This window comes from Periplaneta americana, chromosome 14 (genome assembly GCF_040183065.1).
Source record: "Periplaneta americana isolate PAMFEO1 chromosome 14, P.americana_PAMFEO1_priV1, whole genome shotgun sequence".
In the NCBI taxonomy this organism is placed as follows: Eukaryota; Metazoa; Arthropoda; class Insecta; order Blattodea; family Blattidae; genus Periplaneta; species Periplaneta americana.
The window spans coordinates 23,033,346-23,050,177 of record NC_091130.1 but is presented as its reverse complement, the minus strand read 5'-3'; the positions used below and the strand labels follow the sequence as shown (position 1 = coordinate 23,050,177).

General features: G+C 35.5%; 1 protein-coding gene across 1 annotated transcript in view; it reads right to left on the bottom strand.

Moving 5' to 3' along the window:
• The window catches only part of mirr (iroquois-class homeodomain protein mirror), a 359,729-nt gene that overhangs the window by 22,586 nt on the left and 320,311 nt on the right, over positions 1-16,832 (bottom strand). The window contains exon 4 of the mRNA XM_069845095.1: positions 120-430. Within this exon, the coding sequence (XP_069701196.1) occupies positions 120-430 (311 nt within the window). The remainder of the gene's footprint in view (positions 1-119; positions 431-16,832) is intronic.

The following is a 16,832-nucleotide window of genomic DNA, read 5'->3' as shown; positions in this document are numbered from 1 at the left end:
CCACTCATTCGCTTACTAAATCGTTAACTTTCTAGTTTATTCACTTAAAAGAATTTCCTACGTATTTCTGTTACCAAACATGTTATTCAAAAGAAAGTAATGTTGTCTCATGGACTCACCGGGATCCTTGACGTTGTCGGCACTCTTCCGCCCGCTGGCGCTGCCGTCGTCGTCGTTGTTGTTGTCCTCGTCCTCCACACGGTTCCTCGGCTCCCACGTCATCTTGTTCTCCTTCTTGAGGCGTCGCCGCGCGTTGGCGAACCACGTGGACACCTGGGTGAGCGTCATCTTGGTGATGATGGCCAGCATGATCTTCTCGCCCTTGGTGGGGTAGGGGTTCTTCTTGTGCTCGTTGAGCCAGGCCTTCAGCGTGCTCGTCGTCTCTCTCGTCGCGTTCTTCCGCCTCGCACCGTTGAGGTCCATGCCGTACCTGCAACAAAATTATATCATTACTGTAGCTACAGAACTTGCGTTTTCCTTCATATCAAGCAACTATCATACTTGCCGCATTCAATAAATTCCAGGAAGGAGTTTTAAGATTTTTGCTCTGAAAGAAGTAAACGCGAAAATTACGCTCAACATAGAATTATTTCGGAATATGTATGATAAGACTTCCTTGTGTTAAATTTAACGTACCTTGTTAACATGTTTCGACCTATTTTGGGTCATCTTCAGAACTGGTCGTTGTTGGTCTTGGCGCCTCTTGTTTCCTGCGAGGGTGCGTTCGTAGTGTAGACTCAAAGACCAGTTCTGAAGATGACCCAAAATAGGTCGAAACATGCTAACAACATACGTTAACCACAATTCCAAGTCACAGAGTTTGTGTGTACTCGATGTGGGTCTCTGGCGTTTCGTCAGCTCACGCGAGTTGTGTGGACATAAAGGGAAAAGTTGAGACGGTGTCGGGTGGAGTTCCCGGGTAGCTCAGTTGGGAGAGCGTCGGTACGTTCAACCAGAGGTCCCGGGATCGATACCAGGCCCCGGAACAATTTTTTTCCTTGAAATTATTCAGATCTGCTTTACAGGAAGCTTCACCTGAAAGACTAGATTTGCATAATATATACGTCACTGTGTACGTTAACAGAAAACCACAATTCCAAGTCACACAGAGTTTGTGTGCACTCGATGTGGGTCTCGGGCGTTTCGTCAGCCCACGCGAGTTGTGTGGATATAAAGGGAGAAGTTGAGACGGTGTCGGGTGGAGTTCCCGGGTAGCTCAGTTGGGAGAGCGCTGGTACGTTCAACCAGAGGTTCCGGGATCAATACCCGGCCCCGGAACAATTTTTTTCCTTGAAATTATTCAGATCTGCTTTACAGGAAGCTTCACCTGAAAGACTAGATTTGCATAACATACGTTAAATTTAACACAAGAAAGTCTTATCATACATATTCCGAAGTGATACAGTGTTAAAAGTTGTGTAATCAAGATGTACATAGAATTATTATTATTATTATTATTATTATTATTATTATTATTATTATTATTATTATTATTATTATTATTATTACTACTACTATTAATGGCAAAGGGAATCGAATCCAGGATCCTCAGTTTGGCGCGCTGAGTACCCTTAACCAACTGAACTATGTTGGGATATCAGGTGAACAGCGCCTGGCGAACTCTTCTCCTTCGTATCGTCCTGGGTTCGATTTCCGGTGCGGAAATATTTAGTTCCATTTTTTTTATTTATCTAAACGATAACAGCTCTGCAGTGCTAGAGAAGAGTGGCATAACTTAAGTCAGTTTCCACAAACATTTTTTAATAATTTATTGACAACTTACGGAACATCTGATCGCTTGGGAAAAGAGACAAGTATTTCTCCCATTACAATAATTCATACAGAAGAAAATCAAATCGACATAAACTAGTGTGAAGACAGTATTTTTTCTCTTCTCCTGTAAAATTAACATTTTTGACTTGTGGCAATTTTTCCGAGCTCTACAGATTTACACTTGCAGAATTTAGTCAAGAACTATTTTCAAAACATGGGAGGAGTGATAGTCGGAGGAAGAAGAATAAAGTGCATCAGATTTGCTGATGATATGGCGTTGTTAGCAGAAGAGGAAATGATACTAAAGAATATGCCACTGGAGCTAAATGACAGCTGTGAGCAGTATAGGATGAAGATAAAAGCAAATAAGACTATGAAGACCATGGTCATAGGAAGACAAAGAATGTACACTTGCGAATTTTAAATGAGGCAGTAGAGCAAGTGGATAGCTTCAAATACTTGGGGTGTACTATAAGCAGTAACATGAGCTGCTGCCAGGAAGTCAAAAGGAAGATAGCAATGGCAAAGGAAGCTTTTAATAGAAAAAGGAGCATCTTCTGCGGATCTCTGGAAAAAGAACTAAGGAAGAGATTAGTGAAGTGCTTTGTGTGGAATGTGGCATTATATGGACATTACGACGAAGTGAAGAGAAAAGAATAGAAGCATTTGAAAAATGGATATGTAGAAGAATGCAATGTGTGATGTGGACAGACAGAATAAGAAATGAAGCTGTATTGGAAAGAGTGGGTGAAGAAAGAATGATACTGAAGAGGAAAAGGATTTATTTGGGCCACTGACTGAGAAGAAACTGCCTATTGAAGGATGCACTAGAAGGAAATGCGAACGGGAGAAGAGTTCGGGGCAGAAGAAAATATGTGATGATAAACGACATTAAGATATGAAGAGTCCACTGCAAGAATGATGGATGTCACTTTCTTGTCGAAAATGAACCAAGACTGTCAATGCATAGCTTAAGACATATAGAATGTACATAGAGAGTTATATGGCATTAAAACTGATAGTCATTGTCCAGTAATGATCGGAAAATTACAGTTAAGCTTTGAGCGCTAAGCATTTCAAACTTTCAACTGCTTCTCCTGCAAAATGTAATCCAAATGAGATCCATCATTCTTGCAGTGGACTCTTCATATATGTATCATGTGAGGAGACAAAGAGGAAGGCATATTTCATCAAACTTCTTATGTTGGGTCCCACAAATATTCCTTCTTTAATTTTAGCGTCAGAGAGAAAGGAAAATTTAGAAATATCACCGTCTTTATGCAATACTTTGACAAACTGTTTCATTATTCCAAGTTTACTGTGAATAGGCGGCGAGATGTTCTTTTCTCGTTTCACCAGACATTCTGTAATGTTATTTTTCTGCCCAGGATTTCATTGTTGTTCTAGCAGGCCATTCTCTTCTAACCCGATCGTTTTCAATCACTTTATGATAAATTATGTCGATTGCAGTGTAAGATTAAGTGCGAAATTTAAATATAGCGCACTTAAGGAATTACATAAAAACTGTGAGTGTTTGACGAAAAAAGATTTCATTTTTGCAGAGAGCATAAAAAAGCCATTCAAAATTATTATCCTTCGTCATTTAAAGAACCCTTTGCTATTAATTCATTTGTTAGCTAGCTAATTTATTCATTAATCTATTCTATTTTTCAATAATCTGTTACAACCCATGCATTACGTCCAGACACTCTCCCACTCTTCCTACAGAGCTGATCACGAGATCGGATGAGTCTACTTACGAATTATAGGGGAATGGGTCAGCCTTTGCCTTGAACTCTGTATACACACGCCCGACCTTCCCTTCTACTCCTACCCCTTCCACAGAAACATTGTTCCCTACTGCGCATTGCGAGTGTCTTGTCAAAATGCATGAGCTGTACTTTATTCAGTCGTTGATTTTTTTTCAATCATATATTCACTCAATATTGCATTTATATACATGTTCATTCACACATTGGCCTACTATATCACTTACTAATCACTTATTTTTTTTACTTCATTCGTAAATACAAGTTGGTGAACGGTGTATTACAAATAACGGAGCGACAGTGAAATCAGATTGAGAGAAGAAACTAAAATACTCTTAAAATAGATGTTTCTACACAATTATAACGGCAATTCTTGTGAATTTCTGAGTTTCTGAGTAAAGGTATTTGGGTGCAGAACTCTAAATCACCCTTCCCAAATATTGTCGCAGTTTGTGTCCAGGTTTTAAATCCAAGAAACTTCTGAATGTAATTTATGTCTTTTCTTTAATGAACTTGTGTGAATAATCAGGGCTCAGCATTCATATTCGTGTAGTTGGAATGATTTATGTTAGACATGTTGCAATAAATTGCGATATTCAAATGTTTCTGTCCATCGATAAGGTTTTATCAACATTTCGCTAAGTTAACGTTTAAAAACCATGTTTGTTTAACTATAACCAGCTTCCGTTAACCATTTTTAATGTATTGTAATTTTTTCCAACTGGTGTACTATCACCAACAACTTGACGTCTGAATTTAACAATCGTGGAATAATATTTTGTTTTCATGAAGAGATAGAAAAATGCAAATATCTTGAAGCAACAGTAGCAAACATAAAGTGACATTCGGGAGAAAAATAAACGCAAAATAAATACGGGAAAAGCCTGTTATTATTCTCTTTTGAGAAGCTTTTGTCATCCAGTCTGCTGAAAGTTAGAATTTATAAAAGAGTTAGGCTATATTCTTCACTCTAGAATATGCCATTAGAAAAGGTCATTATAACACAGAGGGTTTGGAATTGAACGGGTTACATCAGCTTCTTCTCTATGCAGATGACGTGAATAAGTTAGGAGAAAAGCGACAAGTGATTAGGGAAAACGCGGAAATTCTACTAAGCAAGTAAAGCGATAGGGTTGGAAGTAAATCCCGAAAAGACTAAGTATATGATTATGCCTCATGACCAGAATATTGTACGAAATGGAACTATAAAAATTGGAGATTTATCCTTCGAAGAGGTGGAAAAATTCAAATACCTTGGAGCAACAGTAACAAATGAGCCGTTCAGAGCAGAAGTGGTGTAAGTCAAAAATGGGTAGTGAGGGTTAAAGTAAACATTCTGTAAAATACAGCGCAAAGAAGCAATTAATATTCAATTTATTTAAACTAGTACTCAGTGAATAGCAAGAAGAACATATTAATTCCTACTTTGCGCTGTATTGTACAGAATTTTTACTTTAAACCTCATTACCCAATTTTAACTTACACCACTTTTGCTCTGAACGGCTCAAATATAAATGACACTCGGGAGGAAATTAAACGCAGAATAAATATGGGAAATGCCTGTTATTATTCGGTTGAGAAGCTTTTGTCATCTTGTCTGCTGACAAAAAATCTGAAAGTTAGAATTTATAAAACAGTTATATTACCGGTTGTTCTGTATGGATGTGAAACTTGGACTTTCACTGAGACAGGAACTGAGATTAAGAGTGTTCGAGAATAAGGTGTTTAAGAAAATATTTGGTGTTAAGAGGGATGAAGTTACATGAGAATAGAGAAAGTTATACAACGCACAACTGCACGCATTGTATTCTTCACCTGACATAATTAGGAACATTAAATCCAGACGTTTGAGATGGGCAGGGCATGTAGCCCGTATGGGTGAATCTAGAAATGCATATAGAGTATTAGTTGGGAGGCCGGAGGAAAAAAGACATTTGAGGAGGCCAAGGCGTAGATTGGAGGATAATATTAAAATGGATGTGAGGGAGGTGGGATATGATGGTAGAGACTGAATTAATCTTGCTCAGGATAGGGACCTATGGCGGGCTTATGTGAGGGCGGCAATGAACCTCCGAGTTCCTTAAAAGCCAGTAAGTAAGTAAGTTAGGCTATATTACCGATAATCCTGTATGGTTGTGAAACTTGGACTCTTTCTTTGAGAGAGAAACAGAGGTTAAGGGTGTTCGAGAATACTTAAGGTGCTTAGAAAAATATTTGAGGTTAAGAGGGATGAAGTTACAGGAGAATGGAGAAAGTTACACAACGCAAAACTGCACACATTGTGTTCTTTACCTAACATAATTCGGAATATTAAAACCAGACGTTTGAGATGGGCAGGGCATGTAGCATGCATGGGTGAATCTAGAAATGCATATAGAGTGTTAGTTGAAAGACCTGAGAGGAAAAGACCTTTCAGGAGGCCAAGACATAGATGGGAGGATAATATTGAAATGGATTTGATGGAGATGGGATATGAGGGTAGAGACTGGATTATTCTTGCTCAGGATAGGGACTGATGGTGGACTTATGTGAGGGCGGCAATGAACCTCCGGGTTCCTTAAAAGCCATTTGTAAGTAAGTTCTAAGTTGTGCATAATTTCAGTTACGTACAATTCAAATTTTACTGTAATTTCAATTTGAAGAGAGAACCAATGAATTTGAGAAATTTTTATAAGTAGTCTATCGGTTATAGATCGGTTTTCTTACAACTTGAGACAAAATCCAAACCTCTGAAATTTCGTGGTTTAACCGGGGAACGGTATAAATATTCAATGTTGTGCATGTGTGGGTAATTTGACTCCTAAAATGTACGCGTCATCGTACCTGTGTAAGGTTGAGTATGTCATTGTGTCACCACACGCAAGTTGGAACAACAGAATGTACTAGCTAGCTTGTGAGTGACTCTGAAGTTGTGCGGTTTATTCCTGGCGCGGATCGTAGGTGGAATTGGAATTCTGTTTGTGGACGGAACAACTGTGCCAGAGAGGACAGCTGGAGTGCACCGAATACTTCATAACGGAAATCGAGTTGCGGATATAAATTGACGTCTCAGCAAGAGAACCGCTTTTACCTTGTCATCGTACGCACAAGAGGAAAAAAGTATATTTTTTCTTACTTTTGAGATAATATGCAAATATCTTAAAAAACAGGTTTAGTTACAGGGTTTTACCAGCGAATAGGGATTATAAAGAATGGACACAGCGAATTTTCCTGTGTTTTGTTTCTCTGTGCGCCGGCGTTTAGTTCCACTTTCAAGCGCTAGAGGTTAGTGTAATCGAGCATAGGCTAAGATAATAATTGAGAATAGAGTTGAGACACAGGATCCAAACATCGCCTGCCTTATTGCATAATCCAGTAACATAAATTCAAGTTAACAGCTTTTCCTTATTTCTCAATGACGAACTAGTTGTAATAATATATATTTTTTTATATTTCAGATATAATAACTTATATTATAAATTAATATAATACATTATAAAATTATGTATCAAATTCGTTTAATATTTTTATATAATATAATATATGTAGGTAGGGGCCTATATGGTTTTACTTCTCATAAGAGTTTTGTTTTTTTCATTTTCAGTGCTATCAAATCATTACATATTTTAATTGTTGTTGGGGTCAACGTCTCAACTCTCATTATAAAGGAACTCTAGAGTCTAGACATTACAGTTAATGACGGATTTATTATTTTATGGATCCAATTTATTTTATTTGAGTACATAATTTATCTAGTCCGTATAGGCCAGTTTCTATCTGATGCTTTTCCAATTCACTGCGGGCTAAAGCAGGGAGATGCACTATCACCTTTACTTTTTAACTTCGCTCTAGAATATGCCATTAGGAAAGTTCAGGATAACACAGAGGGTTTGGAATTGAACGGGTTACATCAGCTTCTTGTCTATGCGGATGACGTGAATATATTAGGAGAAAATCCACAAACGATTAAGGAAAACGCGAAAATTCTACTTGAAGCAAGTAAAGAGATAGGATTGGAAGTAAATCCCGAAAAGACTAAGTATATGATTATGTCTCGTGATCAGAATAAGTTATTGTGCGAAATGGAACTATAAAAGTTGGAGATTTATACTTCGAAGAGGTGGAAAAATTCAAATATAAATGACACTCGAGAGGAAATTAAACGCAGAATAAATATGGGAAATGCTTGTTATTATTCGGTTGAGGAGCTTTTGTCATCCAGTCTGCTGTCAAAAAATCTGAAATTCAGAATTTATAAAACAGTTATATTACCGGTTGTTCTGTATGGCTGTGAAGCTTGGACTCTCACTTTGAGATAGGAACAGCGATTGAGGGTTTTTGAGAATAAGGTTCTTAGGAAAATATTTGGGGCTAAAAGGGATGAAGTTACAGGAGAATGGAAAAAATTACACAACGCAGAACTGCACGCATTGTATTCTTCACCTGACATAATTAGGAACATTAAATCCAGACGTTTGAGATGGGCAGGGCATGTAGCACGTATGGACGAATCCAGAAATGCATATAGAATGTTAGTTGGGAGGCCAGAGGGGAAAAGACCTGTGGGGAGGCCGAGACGTAGATGGGAAGGTAATATTAAAATGGATTTGAGGGAGGTGAGATATGATGATAGAAAGTGGATTAATCTTGCTCAGGATAGGGACCAATGGCGGGCTTATGTGAGGGCGGCAATGAACCTCCGGGTTCCTTAAAAGCCAGTAAGTAAGTAAGTACATAATGTATCTAGATGTATTAATTATATGCGTTATATTTCCGCTGTGTCGACTGCTAGCTGGTGTAATGTCAGCGCCAACTCTAGGGAGAAAGGAGAATCTCACGCTCTACCTGGCTTAAAGGTCATTGAAATCAGTCCGGCTACATCAAAGGTACCGACGCGAAGTGTCCATTCTTTATAATCCCTATTCGCTGGTTTTACCCTCAACAAGACAACACATGACATGACAGGACTAGAGAAACCGATTCTGTGCCATTACAGGTTTTTCAGTTTCGTGCAATCAGATGATTTTTTTTTTTTCTTAGTGATCCTATAGCTTCGTTTCTCTTTTCTTCGTGCGGATATCGCTGTCCCTTTCTCCTTTTTTTACCATGCATAAAACTCTTCTACCACCCCCACCCACCCTCTTTTCCGCCATTATAGGGAAGGACTTAAACCCTCTGATCAAAGATTAAACTTTAGCAACAGCATTGCTGAATCAACTAGATTGAAATTAAATTTTCCTCCCATTTCGCCGTCTACTTCTTCTTAGAACTTTTTTTTTTTTATTTCCTTACCCTTTGCCTCTCTCACTCTGTTAAGTGGGTGGACGAGATAGGCTTGGAAAAGAAGGGGGGTTCTTTGGGGGGTGGGTGGAGACAGAGATGAAGAAACAAGCTGGGACTATGGAGGTATAAAGACACGCTTGCTGAATCAGGAGACAACTAAAAAAGGGGAGGGGGTGGCATAGGAAACCTTGGGGCGCTTGTAAGTTGCTGGAGCGATCAGAGGTCCTGGGAAAGAGCAATGCAGCTTGCAAAGGAAGAGCAAGCGAACACGAGGGGTTGGAAGAGGAGGGGGTTGAAATCTTGCTGCAGGAAAACGAAAAAGAGATGGGACGCGAAAAGGGCAAAAAGGAAGTTTTAAGAGGATAAAAACCTTTGCACCGAAAAAAAAAGTCTTAAGGGTGGGAGGGAGGGGGTGGAAAGAAAATATCTAGATCTTAGTAAATACGACCTGGCAACTTGCGTAAGATGGAATGAAGCAGTTTTCAAAAATTAATCAGGAGTGAGGCACAGGGTGCCTTGGAAAGAAGCTGGTTCTTCTTCTCTCTCTCTCTGGGGTATATCACCGTGAAATACAATCCCCTCCCTCTCTTTGTTTGTGAATATTTATGCCACTTTGCGAGTCTCTTCTGTTTCATAGCAAAATGTCGAGAACAAGTTTCCTCCATTATTCACTACAACACTGTCAATTGTTTGTCACTCAGGGAAGGCCGTGTTGTTGCCATGGGTTACGGCATCGTATTGCAACGGAAGCATTCCTTGCCGATTTATATGAGTAAAGAGACTTCAGAGGTAGAACCTTTCATTTTCAATTATTTGTTTAAAACAAGATAATAGAATACAAAGTTTGATTACATATTACAGTTGAAGAAATTTTGGTTTTGTTCCATGCTTCTGTTTGGCAGGGGTTTTCAGATCTGAAGTTGAAATAAGATATAAATCTAAAGGAAAAAAAAAAACGTATTAGTGTATATTATTTTGTCCGAGATCGTGCGTATTTCCTTGGTTTCCGCACAAAACCAATCCGCGGAAAGTCTAAAATACCACATTCAGTATTCCCAACCTAACACACATAACAATTTCCCTCTTCTTACCGCTTAAGTGACATATTGATTTTACTGCTTTAGGCTTTTAACATATTATTTTTAGAGACGTTCGATGTAGTAATAATTATAAATTGGAAACTTACCACTGCAATTTCACCTAAATTTCACTGTTAATTATTGTTTTTAAATATTAAAATGAAAAATAAATCATTACATAACCTTACCGTTTGTTTTTAGTTCGCATTTATAGACTGGGGGGGGGGGGAAGACAGACATATATCACGGCCTGCTGGAGTATAGTAAACACAGAAAACATTTTAAAGCAACAATGTTGAAGATAGATATTTTTCTTTTGCAAATTTGCCGTCATTGAACAGAAACCAAGGTGGAGATTTCATTGCAACTAATTAGAAATTCGTTTTTCAGGTATGTAATAAACGATCTTCGCACAAAATAATGTACGATACACGAGTGGTATGTTTTCTTTCAATTCTCGGAAATTAAAAAAGCTCAACTACGTTTCGCTTTTTCAAACTTTTCCTCGAACATGAAAACTTCAACATACCGCTCTTGTAACGCATATTACTATTGCCACAAACTCTCTTCCAAAAGCGAACATTAAAAAAGGCACTCGTTACAAATACCAAGCACTGCTTTATACATAGTATATATGAAGAACCATGGACATTATTTATTTAATAAAAACCTATAGCATTTAAATCCAAACTGTCACTGTGGTTTAGTGGCTAGGACACTGTACTTATACTCCTGTGGACTCAGATTCGATCCCCGACTAAACACCGATTTATAACTTGTGTTGGGCAAGCCCCTGTTCCAGATAACACAGGGATTTTCTCCGGGAGCTCCCAGAGAATCTCCACCATAATCTCATCTAATCGCGAGTGTAGCATAGACCATCCTCTTGTGACGCACCCTGGTCAACGAATCTATCATTACATTGGTCTACATATCTGGCTTCATATGGGTGAATGACAAACAGTCAAGTACCAGCCATCAGTAAAAAAAAAATTCCCGTAAACCTATTACTTCAGCAATAATTGTCCCGGATAAAACATGAAGATACTTACTAACAAATGGCTTATAAAGAACCCGCAGGTTCATTGCCGCCCTCACATAAACCCGCCATCGGTCCCTATCGTGAGCAAGATTAATCCAGTCCCTACCATCATATCCCGTCTTCCTCAAATCCATTTTAATATTATCCTTCCATCTACGTCTCGGCCTCCCCAAAGGTCTTTTTCCCTCCGGCCGCCCAACTAACACTCTATATGCATTTCTGGATTCGACCATACGTGGTACATGCCCTGCCCAACTCAAAGAAATTACCCCCAAACTAAATTCAGCTTGTTTTGCTATTAGATCTATGCAAAAGATAGTAAATATCAGTACCTTAAAAACACTATACTTTGCATACTTCCACTCGGTAATGAGTTTTGGAATAATATTCTGGGAAAATTCCACAGATAGTAACAGTAGCGTATATTTCTATTACAAAAAAAAAGAGTAATTAGAATAATAGTAGGTGCCAAATCTAGGGAATCGTGTAGGACTATTTTCTAAAAACTACAAATAATTCCCATGGCTTGTCAGTAGGCCTATATCTTTTAATTAATAATCTTCCTCGTATGTAATCGTGAAAACTTTGTAACTAATTCAACAGTTCATAGCATAAATACGCGTCAAAAAATGACTTTCATACTCCATCGGCAAGTCTATCGTGCTATCAAAAAGGAGTGCGTTATATGGCAGTAAAAATTTTAATAACCTCCCTATCGATATAAAAAATGAAACTCAAAACATAAAATTATTTATGGCCAAATCAAAGAAGTACCTAATTTCTCACGCCTTCTGTCTGTAGGTGAATTCATAACATTCAATAACACTTCATGAAATTGATACTAAAACTTTGTGTTGTACTAGTAGACTACTGTATATTGTAAATCTCGTCTGTATATATTTCATCTAGACTGTGACTATAAATTAAGATTTTATAATAGTATTAATTTTTTTGACTTGTTCCATATTCTAGCTGTAAGCAATGTATGAATGCCATGGAATGTTAATAAATACAATACAATACAAAAGGTGTGGAAACATGAAGATGATGATGATAATAATAATAATAATAATAATAATAATAATAATAATAGCAATAATAATAATAATGACAATAACAATGATAATAGTAATGATAATAGTAGTAATAATAATAATAATAATAATAATAATAATAATAATAATAATCATCATCATCATGATCATCATCATGAACAGGTATATAATGTAAATGCATCTTCCTATGTCCAAAGTTTATTCCACTTCTATTTTCTTCTCCCATTCTGTTCTGTCATCCCAGTCCATTTCTTCTAATCCTTTTCTTCTCATCCATCGTCTAATATCATCCATGCAAGAGCCTCTGGGACGACCTCTCTTCTCTCTTCCAGGTAATACCCAGTCTAGGATCTTTCTCGGTAGCTGCTGAACTGACGTATGCCCAAACCATTTTAACTGCTTATATTTTACAAAATATATAATGACGATGATGGTGACGATAATAATAATAATAATAATAATAATAATAATAATAATAATAATAATAATTTATTTCTAGAACAAAAATACATATTGTTTTTCTTCATAAAAATTTTAAGATAAGTATTTTATTAATTAACAAAATAAAAAGTAAAATGAGAAAAAGAAAAATAGATATTATAATAATTGAAACTTTGTATTTTCTCTTTAAACAATAACTTTGATAATTTTTTTAAAGTAAGAAGTATTAGCAAATAATGAATGTTTTAAAATTTAGCTGTTATCTTGTTATAAAGCTTTAGACCGAAGCTGCTACTGTGATTATATGCTGCAGTTGTGGTACATTCAGGAACTGTCAAGCATATGTTGTCTGATCTTTTAGTTTTATATTTATATGAATAAAAAAAAGGTATCCCCGTAACATGCCATGAAGGCACTTGGGGGACATGGAGATAGAGCCCCATGCTTTCCATGACCTCGGCACTAGAATGAGGTGGTGTGGTCGGCACCACGCTCTGACCGCCTTTTACCCCCGAGAAAGATCCGGTTCTCAATTTTATAGGAGGCTGAGTGTACCTCGGGGCCGTTCTGAAAGTTGAGCAACGAGAAAAAATCCTGTCACCACCTGGGATCGAACCCCAGACCTTCCAGTCCGTAGCCAGCTGCTCTACCAACTAAATATAAATTAAATACAGTATATTTCTCTTTTATGTACGAAATTCAATAAGATATTTTTATAAATTTGATGGATATCAAATAGACTAGGCCTACTTTAAATTCAGAATGCAACAGTTCTTAGGGATATTCAAGATATTTTTATTGTCCTTTTCTGTAGCCGTGTTATTGTTATGAGGGATGTACTAAAACCACAACCCCATTCCATTATATCATATTGTAATATATCTTGTACTAATGCGATATAAATCTTATTAGGTACTAATTTGCATTATTAAAATAAAAGTGGTTTCGTAACAAGCTGGTTTTTTACGGTGATGGGTTGTTAGCCTTTCGCCCAACCCCCAAGTTGAGGGACCACCCCTTATCGGCTGTCCACGACCGAGGCCGAGACGTAGATGGGAGGATAATATAAAAATGGATTTGAGGGAGGTGGGATATGATGGTAGGGACTGGATTAATTTTGCTCAGGATAGTGACCGATGGCGGGCTTATGTGAGGGCGGCAATGAACCTCCGGGTTCCTTAAAAGCCATAAGTAAGTAAGTATTAAAATAAAAGTAACTTTAAAACTAGTAGTCCAATTCAGCTCAAAATTTGCACACACTGTCTGACTGAATGGTTATGTCACAGGGCTGTCAAAACGGAGGAAATCACGTGACACTTAACTGGATCCTTATCTTATTTTAAACAGTTGCATAATTTCCAGACTCTTGTAATGCCCCAGTTTGATTATTGCGATTCCTTGCTAACTAATGTAAGTTCACTCTTAGCTGAGAGACTACAACGTGTTCATAATGTGTGCATACGATTCATCTGCAGTACTCGTAAATTTGACCATATAACACCTTCCCTCCAGTTACTTTCATGGGTGCGTCTGAAGGAACGAAGAACAATACATTCACTGTCTCTTCTGTTTAGAATCATGTATACTTCTACTCCGAATTATCTGTTATCGCGCTTTCAATTTCTTACAACTCTTCGAAACCGGCATCAAGCACTCCTTTCTAACCCTCATCATAGAACGTCTTTATACTCATCCTCCTACACTGTAGAAATACCTCGCCTCTGGAATTCGTTACCTAATGACGTCAGGAACTGCCGGACTTTATCACAATTCAAAATTAAATTGAAAAATTTTGTTTTAGTTAATGCTTTTTAGGTATTGCTAGAAGTGTTGATTTGTGTTTTTACTCTAGATTAAAATTGGAAGTATCTTGTTTGTGTTAGTTAATTAGTTAAAATATAATTAATTACGATACTTAATCACTCATTTAAAGTTTGTGTGACTGCAACCTGTGTATGTTTTTGTGTGGCTTTACTTTGTTTATAGTGCGATATTTCTTTTTATTTCTATTATTGTATTTGTATTTCTGGTGGTGTGGAAGAGAAGGCCTGATGGCCTTCACTACACCAGAATAAATAAATAAATAAATGAATAAATAAATAAATAAATAAATTAGTAAGTAAGTAAGTAAATAATGAGTATGTAAATAAGTAAGTAAAGAAATAAGTAAATAAGTAAATAATTAAATAAGTAAATAAATACATAAGTAAATAACTAAATAAATAAATAAATAACAAATAAGTAAATAAGTAGATATATAAATAAATAAGTAAATAAATAAACAAGTAAATAAGTAAATAAATAAATAAATTACATAAATAAATAAGTAAATAAATAAATAAGTAAATAAGTAAATAAATAAGTAAATAAATAAGTAAATAAGTAAGTAAATAAGTGAATAAGTAAATAAATAAGTAAATAAGTAATAGGTAAATAAATAAATAAATAAGTAAATGAATAAATAAAGAAGTAAATAAGTAAATAAATAAGTAAATAAATAAATAAGTAATTAAATAAATAAGTAAATAAATAAGCAAATAAGTAAATAAATAAGTAAATAAGTAAAGAAGTAAGTAAATAAGTAAATAAATAAATAAGTAAATGAGTGAATAAACAAGTAAATAAGTAAATAAATAAGTAAATAAGTAAATAAACAAGTAAATAAGTAAATAAATAAATAAGTAAATACATAAGTAAATAAATAAATAAGTAAATAAATAAATAAGTAAATAAATAAATAAGTAAATAAACAAGTCAATAAACAAGTAAATAAATAAGTAAATAAGTAAGTAAATAAGTAAAGAAGTAAGTAAATAAGTAAATAAATAAGTAAATAAATAAATAAGTAAATAAGTGAATAAACAAGTAAATAAATAAGTAAATAAGTAAATAAACAAGTAAATAAGTAAATGAATAAGTAAATAAATAAATAAGTAAATAAACAAGTAAATAAGTAAATAAATAAGTAAATAAATAAATAAGTAAATAAATAAGTAAATAAATAAATAAGTAAATAAATAAGTAAATAAATAAATAAGTAAATAAACAAGTCAATAAACAAGTAAATAAATAAGTAAATAAATAAGTAAATAAGTAAATAAGTAAAGAAGTAAGTAAATAAGTAAATAAATAAGTAAATAAATAAATAAGTAAATAAGTGAATAAACAAGTAAATAAATAAGTAAATAAGTAAATAAACAAGTAAATAAGTAAATAAATAAGTGAGTAAATAAATAAGTAAATAAATAAATAAGTAAATAAATAAATATTACGTAGGCTTCTAATTCCATAAGTACAGTAGGCTAAATATTTTCAAAAAAGAGCTAAGACAGCCCGAGATGCGACATATTTACTCGGTCGGACAGTAGTTCTTAATGCATCTAAGAAACAGCTAAAAAAAATGAAATAAATCGAATTAAATTTGTAAGAATTTCAAAATTCAGTCCCAGTATCCCTTAAAATCCCTATCAAACTACAGAACACACCCAGAGACAGCGGAAAAATTATATTCCAGTAATGGAGCAGTGAAATGAAGAAGTACACCGAACTACTCTGAAAGAACATTAACCAAAATTCTTTTGTCAACTTCCTATCTCAAGCACCAGCCTGTCCAGAAGCCTTTTTACGATTAAGCTGTCTGGTGGTGATGGGAGTGCAGGTCGCTGCGTTACCGACTCTGTCGTGCACCTCAATCACGCAGGGAGTCTTATCAGGGCTTGTTATTCAGGTTGCGTGCTCATCTCTCATGTGCAAGCCACTAGGTGTGAACCACTGCTGCTAACTTTATTTTTATCAGGAATGGGCGGGGCCAACCACCATCTCGTTTACCTGGGATTATCCCCCCCCCCTCCACGCCGTTGGTTAAAGCACTTACAATTTCGTACGTCGTGGTCTCTAGTTCTTGACTCCAGCGGTTATATTTAACAAGATATGAACTACGTTCTTTTATGCAACAATCTTTAAATATATGTGACCTAAATCGATACGCTTTTCAAATCTTTGGGACTTCGTTAAAATGAGGTCTACAATTTATTTATTTATTTAATTATTTATTTATTTAACTAGCTACCTAGTGAGTACAAATTAAAATTATAAAACAAAAATGTTTCTAGCCACTACCGTAAGAGCCAAGCTCGTGTACGTTGTGGTCTTAGGTAATAATATAACATAAAACTTACAAGGACAGATTACTGAATACAGTAACTTAATTCAAACCAATAAATACAACACAAGAGCAAGAATAAAGAAGAAAGAGAATAAGAGACAAAAATACACATCTATATATATAATTTGAACTGGTAATGGAAATTACGGGAAAACGGCTGAACGGATTTTAATAAATAACCCCTCATTTTGAAGCTTGGAACTCAAAGTTTTTTAGACAAATAGTAGTTTTCAGTGAAATGTCAAT